At 42.6% G+C, this 10,828-nt stretch overlaps 1 protein-coding gene across 1 annotated transcript; it reads left to right on the top strand.

The window, feature by feature from the left end:
- Positions 1–293: 293 nt before the first annotated feature.
- On the top strand, positions 294–3,242 carry LOC119776958. Its single transcript, XM_038275624.1, has one exon. It carries the CDS (start codon positions 306–308, stop codon positions 3,240–3,242), a length of 2,937 nt encoding a protein of 978 aa, XP_038131552.1. The 5' UTR covers positions 294–305.
- The last annotated feature ends 7,586 nt before the right edge of the window (positions 3,243–10,828 follow it).

Genomic DNA, 10,828 nt, shown 5'->3' with positions numbered 1-10,828 from the left:
TTTGGTCCACAGATGCTGGCAGATGTTTGGTCCACCTCTGGCAAATCAGATCTGGGCCACAAAAAGACTGATTCTAATGAGTATGTGGCCCAAATGTAACAGTCTTGTGTGGGCCAGGCTAATTATGCTATGAAGGTTAATCATTAAATTACTGTGGTGTTTTCTCTGTATTGCTGTGCGTGGTCTGCTATTTCAGAACTGAAGCTTTCCATCTCCAGCTGAACCGCAGTGGAGAGGTTGTCTTTTTAGCACAGAGTGGAAGTTAAGCACAGATTAATTTTCATAATGATCAGAGACTCCAGTTGATGAGCACACTAATCATCAGCATCAGTGCAGAGAGATTTGGCATAAAATTACCAAAGACTCAGAACTTTGCTAGGCCAAACCGGCATGAGACCAAGATCTCCCAGCTCAGGAAAGAGCTCAAAGCCCTGAATCGCCAGTATAAGAAGGCGGGTGAGGAGGAAAGACCAGCCCTGAGAGAACTCCGTGGCATCCTGAGGCAGAGACTTATATCTCTGCGTCGGGCTGAGTGGCACAGGCGGAGAGGCAGAGAGAGGGCTCGTAAGCGAACAGCCTTTGTTGCAAATCCATTTGGATTTACGAAGCGGCTTTTGGGGCAGACAAGGAGTGGGACCCTACAATGCTCAGAGAATGAGATCAACCAGAGCCTTAGTGCCACATACAGCGACAGCAGGAGAGAGGAGGAACTGCCTACCTGCAGAGAGCTACCCACACCTCCGATACCATCTGTCCAGTTTAACATTAAGGAACCCACCCTGGCAGAGGTCAGGAACATCGTACGAGCTGCACGTACTAGTGCAGCCCCAGGTCCAAGTGGAGTGCCCTACAAAGTCTACAAACATTGCCCGAGACTCCTGGAGAGGCTCTGGAGACTTATTAGGGTAGTATGGAGGAGGGGGAAGGTGGCCCAGCAATGGCGTCACTCAGAGGGTGTTTGGATACCAAAGGAGGAGAATGCGAGTGACATCACACAGTTCCGCACCATCTCCCTACTCAGTGTGGAAGGCAAAATCTTCTTTAAGATTCTTGCTAACAGGTTATCTGAGTATCTCCTGAGAAATTCCTACATTGACACCTCTGTGCAGAAGGGCGGAGTTCAAGGCATGCCGGGCTGTCTGGAACATACAGGAGTGATCACCCAGCTGATACGGGAGGCGAGAGAAAACCGAGGAGACCTTGCAGTCCTTTGGCTTGACTTGGCAAATGCTTACGGATCTATTCCACACAAGCTTGTGTCAAAAGCTCTGACAACATACCACGTTCCTGAGAAGATCACTGAACTCATACGGGACTACTACAGTGGTTTCAGTTTGAGATTCACCACTGGAACAACAACATCTGCATGGCACCGCCTAGAGAAGGGCATTATCACTGGTTGCACCATGTCAGTGGTGTTGTTTGCCCTATCTATGAACATGCTGGTCAAGGCTGCAGAAGTGGAATGTAGGGGCCCCTTGTCCAGATCTGGCATTCGCCAACCACCAATTAGGGCCTACATGGATGACCTGACTGTCACATCAACATCAGTGACTGGATGCCGGTGGCTCCTCCGTGGTCTGGAAAGGATCATGGCATGGGCAAGGATGATATTTAAGCCAGCCAAGTCCAGATCCCTTGTCCTGAGGAAGGGGAAAGTGGAGGACAAATACCGCTTCTGCGTGGATGGAGTCCCAATTCCGACAGTGTCAGAGAAGCCTGTGAAGAGCTTGGGGAAGATCTTCGATAGCACTCTGAAGGACAAAGCAGCAGTGGAGGCAGCCCAGCTAAAGCTAAAGGCATTGCTAGCAGCAGTGGACAAGTCTGGTCTCCCGGGGAAGTTTAAGGCATGGATATACCAGCACGGAATCCTGCCAAGACTCCTGTGGCCGTTACTGATTTATGAAGTTCCAGTAACCATGGTGGAGGGCTTTGAACGCAATGTCAGCCAATACCTACGCAGATGGCTGGGTCTGCCAAAGAGTCTCAGCACCATTGCCCTCTATGGGCACTCCAACAAGCTGCAGCTTCCTTTGACTGGCGTGACGGAGGAGTTTAAAGTCACCAGAGCCAGGGAGGTGTTGCTTTACAGAGACTCTGCTGACACCAGAGTCTCTTCTGCCAGCATCACAGTCAGAACTGGGAGGAAATGGCGAGCACAACAGGCAGTCAACCAAGCAGAAGCAAGACTGAGACATAGTGTCATAGTTGGCTCTGTGGCGGTGGGACGAGCCGGTCTAGGTAGCCTTACAAAGCTGCGCTATGACCAAGCCCGAGGACAAGTGCGTCGACAGATGATACAGGGAGAGATTTGTGCAGAGGTGGAGGAGGAACGCCAAAGTAGGATGGTGGCAATGCGCCAGCAAGGAGCCTGGACCAATTGGAACCATGCTTGCGCCCGGAAGATCACCTGGACAGAACTATGGCAGTATGAACCAGCAAGACTTAAGTTCCTGATCCAGTCAGTGTATGATGTCCTTCCAAGTCCATCTAACCTTTATACCTGGGGCCTTGCAGAAGCACCAACATGCCCACTGTGCCCGGCTCATGGTTCCCTGGAGCACATCCTGAGGTGCTGCCCTAAAGCACTGGGAGAGGGAAGGTACACGTGGCGCCATAACCAGGTGTTGAAGGCAGTAGCAGACACCATCTGCACTGGAATCCTGGAGTCAAAGCACCAGTCCCCTTTGAGGCACAATACCTTCTTTGTCAGGGCAGGGGAGAAACCTGAGAGAGCAGGTAGGGGCACATCTGGACTGCTAGCCGTGGCTCGGGATTGGCAGTTGCATGTGGACATTGGAAGGCAGCTAAAGTTCCCAGAGCACATTGTAAGGACGTTACTGAGACCAGATCTGGTCTTAACATCTGACTCAACGAAGCAAGTTGTGTTACTGGAGCTTACAGTCCCCTGGGAAGACAGGATGGAGGAGGCTCATGAAAGGAAGAGGGCGAAGTATCTTGAGCTGATTGAGGCATGCAGATGCCGTGGATGGAGGGCCCGCTGTGAGCCAATAGAAGTGGGCTGCAGAGGCTTCCTAAGTCAGACTGTGCATCGGGCATTCAGGCTCCTTGGCATCAGAGGGTTGCTTGAGAGAAGAGCCACCAGAAACATCAGTGAGGCCGCTGAGAAAGCCTCAAGGTGGCTGTGGATCAAGAGGGGAGACGCATGGAGTAGCGCGCTGCTTGAACACAAACTGGGGCCTGATCAACCCTGGTTGGGTCGCCCAGACGAGGGTGTCTGAAGATCAAAGACCCGAAACACCCTATGACCCTGGGTCCTTCACTGACGATGTGTTCAAGCTGCACCGGCTAGGTGTTTCAAAATCTAATCTCATAATATATTCATCTAGGTCAGTTTATTTCAGTTTTTTGCTTGTCACTGAGATAATATGTGAGATTAATGTGAAACTAGATAACAGGTAAATTTGTTACTGTTTATGACTTTAATATTTATGCTTGGAAAATTCACCCATAAGAGAACAAGCCTGACTGCAAACATGTTGATATGCTACCATTGCTGTTCAAAGCTTAAAGGTAAAAAGATTTGTTTTCAAATAGGCTTACATTTGGATCATTATTTGTTAACAGTAAAAAAAATGGATTTGAAATATTATTTAATTTAATCAGGTATTTATTTTATTTATAGAAGTAAAAATTTAAGGGTAGTGGTAACAGCAATAAATCGACATTTAAATGGGGTGTAGCAAAGAACAAGGTGGTCAAAATATTCTACAAGCAACTGAAGTATAGTTTTTTATAACCAAATATGATGATAAAAAAATTATCTTGATTAGTGGATTTGCCCCTATAGGCTCTCAATCATCTGGGTCTTTTTCAACACCTATTCAATCTTTTTCAATTCTGTTGGAAATAGATCAATCTGCCACTAAAGCATTGATGGTATAAGCCCATTGGTTAAAAGAAAAAAAGCCACCAGTGAACAGAGTGGAAGTTTTGCAGTTTCTTCCAAACATCTACTGTACAATTCGGTTCTGGAACTCATTTCAAATTACGTAAACGCTCTCATCAGGATTCAGATGGCCAAACACATAACCCAAACCCAAAACAAAAAGCTTCAACAACCAAGGAAAACGACAGGTGGGTATTTGATTTGCATCTTACTAGGAATGTGCTAAGGAGGATGGATCTGAATGCTGTTTAAAAACATCAGCGCTCCAACTACAGATTACTCTAGTCAAGGCGACAGAATTGACAAACACTCCTGGGTAGGTGTTAAACTACTTCAGAAAAACTGAGAAAGTCTGTTTGCCTCTCATTCAAGCCTGTTTTGTGGGCTTGAATGGTGGACTAATTGAGAAAAAAACTTTCTAAATTAGGCATATAGTAAAATTAGAGTAAAAACACTATGTCTGTGTAAATAACACTCTCATTATATAACTCACTGATTAAAAAACTTGGATATTAAAGTTTGATCCCAATTTTCTACACATAATGGCCACCCTAACTTCTTTTTACCCAAGAAATTCTGGTGCAACCCAAATAGATTTCTAGTGTGTATAAAAGTCAGGAACATCTCTGCCAGTCCGATTTTATTTCGACATGAATGTTTATTCTTGGCTATGTTCCCAATGGTTCCTATTGGGATCAAGAGCTTTTAGTTTAATCTGGTTAGTTTTACTTTTAATATAATGGCCACTCCATCCCTGCAATGGTACCAGTGTTTCGTCCCAGATTTCAAACCACGGGGACAATACAACAAAAATGTAAAAATTGGTGGTCAAGGAGTGAAATAACCATAATTTAATAGTGGAAGATTAGTTTTGAAATTTTCCTTTGTACATGTTTTAACATGGTAATTTTTCAGAATTTTCTTCCCTTTGTCCAAGGAAGGTTTTTTTTTTTTTGATAATGAATGTTTTCCATGTTGAGCTGCAGGAAGAAATGGGGCAAACGGGAATAAGGCTGTTCATTACATTCATGCTGGTAAATTAACTAGGTTTAAATTGTCAGTCAATCAGTCTCCAAATCACAACCAAAGAGTATCTGCATGTGTAAAAGGAGTTTAATTTGAGGCATATATTTGTTCTTGATTGCTCCCATGAGGACATATTATAGCTGACAGCTTTGAGTTATGCTTTCAAGCCCACATGAGGTGATTAGAACAGTTCACAAAATTGATTTGTAAAAACAGAGAACAGGAACACCTCTGACACTTAATTTTTAGAGGCGGCCAATTAATTGCCTTTTTACAGTATGAAGAAAAATAGTTATTTTGTGTCTTGGGAAAATATCTGGTTTTTTTTTTTTTTTCATTTTTCCCCTCTGGAAAAAAGGAAAACAAATGTTTTCTCCCTGACTATATATTAAGACATACTCTTTTTCTCACTGTTGTATTTTCTTCCCTATAAATTTAAATGTTCTGCAGATATGAAAAGCATTATGGATGACTTCTAGCTAAAGAGATACTGTTGGTGCTGCACAATGTGAACGTGTCTAATGGTGGGGACGGCATTCTGCTTTACTGGTGTCACATTGCTTGAGATTTAGCAAGTTTTTCTCCCTGCAAGCTAAAAAAAATGACTCAACATTAAATTAAAAATAATTACCGTTTTTCAATGATGTTTAAAAAATAGTAATTAGCACAACTGAATTAATCAGACAAAAAATTGCAATCATACTTGCTCTTATTAAGTACCGTTAATTCTCAAACCACCATGAAATTGTTTCTTTTAGTGCTGCATTCCTTTAAATGATTCGTTGATAATGATGGTGTGGTCCTTTTTTTTTTTTTTTTTTATTAAGAAGCAGTGGGCTGCAATTTCAATTTTTCTCTCTTTTCTCATCCCAAGGCCAGTGCAACAGAAAATGTGATCAATGATAAAAAAAAATTGAGAAAGAGGAAGGTTTTTGAGTTTGAAAAAAAAGGGGCTATCTTTATTTGGGTGAATAGGTGAATCAGGCCCAGGTGTGATCAGCAAAAATCAGCCTTGGAAAAAAAAAGAAAGCTTTCTTAAGCCGTGAAGGACAAACCTGAATACATCTGCAGCTTAAATGAACAATTCATTTCAAAATGTCTGTATAAAAAGAAAAATGTGCAACATCAAAACTGACCAAAACATTGAAAGTGTGGGCTGCCTTTCAACATCCAATGTAGCTTCAATTTCGGAGAGACCCTTTTCATTTTGTAGGGGACACAGCCAGGAGGACACAACCTTTTCATCTGAAAAGACTTTAAAAAACATTAATAATGTTCCAATGGTGATGGATTTCTCCTGACACAAGCAGCAGAACTCAAGGCAAACTCCTAAAAATCTGGTGCTATTTTAACACAGTGTGCATTTGTTCTTATAACTGCATCTAAATAAAGAATGATTAGATAATTTACTCTGCATAACATACATTGGTGTATATCATTCCACACACTGTGAGGTGTTAATTTCTCACAATTATACACTCAGAGGCTGTGTGTGAACCTCAACCTTAACCCCTAACCCCCTCCATCACTATAAAGAGAATAGACTATATATTCATAGTGAACTCAGTTTACTAAACTTTTGGAGATATGATCACTGCTTTTCATTCCCTGTTGGTCATGTGACTCTGGCTCTCCATACGGTGCCTGGGCCATCTTTGTTCTCTTTCAATTCCCATGATGTTTTTGGGGAAGAGCTCCTGCAAAGAAGTCTTGGATAAATCTGGTCCTCTAGTCACCATTGATTTACACTACTTTTCAAGCTGCATTGGAGGAAATTTTGAGTACGCTACTTTTTCATCCACTAGATCAGGGGTCACCCATCTGTTCAGAGCTTAAAGGTACTTCATAGATACTGAGGCTGTGTCCGAATGTCTGCCCTAACCCATAGATCAATCAATCACTGTAGAGAACAGGGACTATATAGTAGACTTTATAGTTAACTGACCGTTCGAACAGATGATCACTACTTTTCACTCCTGTTGGTCACATGACTCAGCTTCCCCCAAACAGTGCCTGCGCCATCTTTGGCATTGTCGCCTATGGCAGCAACCCACTGCTGTGACAACAAATCCCATAATGCTTGAGAGTGGACCTCACAAGGCATTCTGGGATATTTCTGCTTGTCTAGTCACCATGGGTGAACAATACTTTTCAAGGTGCATTGTGGGAAACTTTGAGTCCACTACTTTTTTATCCAACAGACGTTCGGACACTCATTTCAAATGGTGTAACCACTATATAGGGCCCTATATAGTTTTTAGGGTGGACAGTCGGACACAGCCTGAGTCATAGGAAGGGCTACCAATACTGACCTATCAACTGTGTTCACCTAAACTTCACACATAATAAACCCATTATTCTGTTTTAATTTCTAATTTTTTTTTTGGGATAGTCATCTAGAAATGTGTATAAATGTTTAATATGTTTAATGTTTATGTTTAATTTGATGAAATGCTCTATAAGATACCGTATTTTCACGACCATAAGGCGCACCGTACTAAAAGGCGCAGTCTCAGTTATGTGTCCCATTTCTGTATTTAACACACACATAAGGCGCACCGGACTATAGGGCACGTTTTTTATATACAGGTACATGTCCTCTACTACCTTTAAATACCTCTACTGCGTATTTAAAAATACAGCGGGGGCAAAACTGAGTATGACTGTGCTTTATTCATGTATTTATTACAAACTATTAATCAAACCTGGGTGCTGGCCGTGAGACAGACACATCGCAGATGACAGTGCGCTGTGATCACTCTTAAATTAACTTAAAATCCTGAAACCTGCCGACGGAATTTGTTCGCTTTTATTACCGGTATCCTGGTGCCTGCAGCTAAAATTATTTAGATGAAAAACACCTGCCAGCCGCCGGTGAACCTGGAGGCTGCCCAGCCTAGAGGCTGCTGATGAAGGGATTTCTGCTGTCGGTGCACCGCTGGTATGTGGGGGTCTGAGCGCCTCCGACAGAAATAGATAATCTGGATGAACTGACTGCAATTATTAAGTTTTCAGGTGGACTTTCTCACTTAAAAACATATTAAAACTACTTTGTTCCCACTGATCGCAGCAAATATAGCTGCAAGATTTAGATTATTTAGACGAAAAAACACCTGCCAGCCACCGCGGTATACGCCGAGGAGACCCGCCCAGAGGCTGCTGTTGAATTAAGTTTTCAGGTAGAAAAATAGAGCGGGAGCAAAACTGAGTATGATTGTGCTTTATTAATGTATTTATTACAAAGTATTAATCAAACCCATCAAAGTCATCATCCTCTGTTTCTGAATTAAACAGCTGCGCTAAATCAGACATGCCAATTTCCCCTTCTTTGCTGTCAGAGTCACTTTCAGTGCCGGGCGGCTCCTCAGAAATAATGCCGGCTTTTGCGAAAGCTTGAACAACAGAGCCAGCAGACACTAGTCCAAGCATCTACAATCCATCCGCTAACGGTGGCGTAACTTGCCCGGCGCTGCCTTCCACTTATCCTGAAACTGCGGTCTCTGTCTGCCATCCATCACTCCCACGCCGCTCGCAGCCTTACTTTGAACGGCCGCTTCACACCGATGTCGAGCGGTTGAAGTTCCTTTGTCAGACCCCCGAGATAACGGCGAGCACAGCGTTTATTTTTTTTCACCATGTTTTTCACATCAGCTGTGAGATGGGCAAGCATGGAGTCACATATTAAAAGCGATGGTGATGCGTGGAAAAAAAACACCTGGTCTCCTCACATAGCCTACACCTCCCTCAGCCACGCTTTCATCATCTCCTCATCCATCCAGCCCTTTCATTTGCGTTAATATCATATGTCATCAGAGCGATGTGTCTGTCTCGCTGTCAGCTCCCAGATCAGCTTCTCTGATTCGTTGATGCGGCGCTTCCAGCAGCAAAACTTCAATTTTTTCCATCTCGAGCAGCAGCAGCGCGTTGGCGGTGCGCTCCCGACTCGCTCAAAACGCGCTGGGGGACCTTTTGCTGCGTCTATACGCTCGTCAACCATTGACTTTGCATGTAAACTCGCTGCTTCTGCTGCACCTGCTGCGTCCGGTTCACAGCGAGCACAGCATTAATTTGTTTCACCATGTTTTTCACATCAGCTGTGAGATGGGCACGCATGGAGTCAGATTAACAGCGATGGTGTGGTGATGAGTGGAAAAAAAAACACCTGGTCTCCTTACATTCAGCCACTCTTTCATCATCTCCTCAATGAGGTGGTCTCAAAAGTCGCAGTTGCAACACACATAGGGCGCACCGCACCATAGGGCGCACCGCACATTTTGAGGGGAAAAAAAAGACGTTTATGTGCGCCTTATAGTCGTGAAAATACGGTAAAAAAAGATCAACACAATAAAATAATATTTCAAACATATCCCACTGGTGAGTTGTTCTATTTTCAGAAGACGCAGACAGCCCCTCATGCGGACCTTGATGGCCCCTTGGTGCCCAAGGGCACTGTGTTGGCGACCCCTGCACTAAACATTAGGACACAAATAAAATGGCAAGACCCCTTTATACTAATCTACATAGGGGTCATGGCAGATGTTTGGACACAGCCACTGTCTCTCAAAATGAAAGTGTTAAATAAAGGAATTTAAAAAAGAGAATTTAAATAGTGTATGTTTTCCCCTTAAATTAAGCAGGACATAAATCAGTATCAGAAAAGCCATCAAGTTCTATATTTTCTATGGAGGAGCAACAGAGACAGAAAAATGCATGGAAGAAGTTGATCTGGTGAAAGAGTAATGGTGGCATGATACTGACCTAGCTTTAGATCTGCTAGGTTAAGTAGGTATTGATGGAAAGACTAAGCTGAATAAACGGGTATGCTAAAAACAAAAAAAAACTGTTTAGGGGGCTTCAAAGGACTTGTTACTAGGTCAGAGGTTCAACTGCCAGAGGATAAAGACATTTGCATAGCAAGAGTTTAGAAATTAGTTATACTTGAGTAAAGATTTGACCAAATTGACAAAAATGCAACAATGCCCAAATGTAGGCTGAAGGTTGGCCTTAAACGTACCAAAGAGGCATTATGGGAACATTTGGTGGAAGGGCAAACAGACTAAAGAACAGCTGTTTTTCCAAAAGCTGTAACAATTCTAAACTGTTACGTACACTGATTGTTTCCCTGTCCAATCCCAAAATCAAGGATAATATTCCAATCACTGGTGGATAATATACATTTATATACATTATACATCTATTTGCATTAGTCTTTGCCTGTATATAAACCATGTTTATTTCTCAAGAATGTACTGTTTGCACTAATGTCAATATGTTAACATTTTACATTGTATATCTTTCATAGATTTTTTTTCTCTCTCCTCACACTCGTAGATACTGCATATAATAATGATAAGGGCATTCTGATTATGAGCTACAGGGGTTCACATTCAAGCATACTCATTTTTGAAATGGTCTAGTCCAGGGGTGTCAGACTGGTTCCAGAAAGGGCCATGTGGCTGCAGGTTTTCTTTCCAACCAAGCAATAGCACACCAGACTCCATTCATCTAATCAAGTGAGTCCAATCTGAACATGATGACTTGATGAGATGAATGGAGTCTGGTGCTACGGCCCTTTCTGGAACCAGTTTGACACCCCTGGTCTAGTCAAAGCTCAGATCTAATTTGAACCACTAATATTTGAATCAATATAATATTCATGTGCAGAGATGCTCTCTATCCATTTTGGCTGATATTGAGCTGTTATGGAATGAATGATAGTCAACAATATCAGTCTTTAGATGTGCAAAGCTCATGAAGATATATCCCAAAAGACCTACAGCTGTGGAATTATATACTGTATATATAAGTATTTACTCTGAAGGGAAAGATACATATTAACATAATATTTTACAACTCTTTATTTAAGAACATTTAAAAATACAAATATTTACT

Source organism: Cyprinodon tularosa, unplaced genomic scaffold (assembly GCF_016077235.1).
Source record: "Cyprinodon tularosa strain WSP-4 unplaced genomic scaffold, ASM1607723v1 ctg97, whole genome shotgun sequence".
Lineage (NCBI taxonomy): Eukaryota > Metazoa > Chordata > Actinopteri > Cyprinodontiformes > Cyprinodontidae > Cyprinodon > Cyprinodon tularosa.
Note: the sequence above shows the minus strand (reverse complement) of the source record. Positions and strands in the feature narration are given on the sequence as shown.

What these genes read in the sequence shown, in the direction of transcription:
- LOC119776958 (XM_038275624.1), top strand. Translation starts at nt 306, where the DNA reads ATGAGCACACTAATCATCAGCATCAGTGCAGAGAGATTTGGCATAAAA.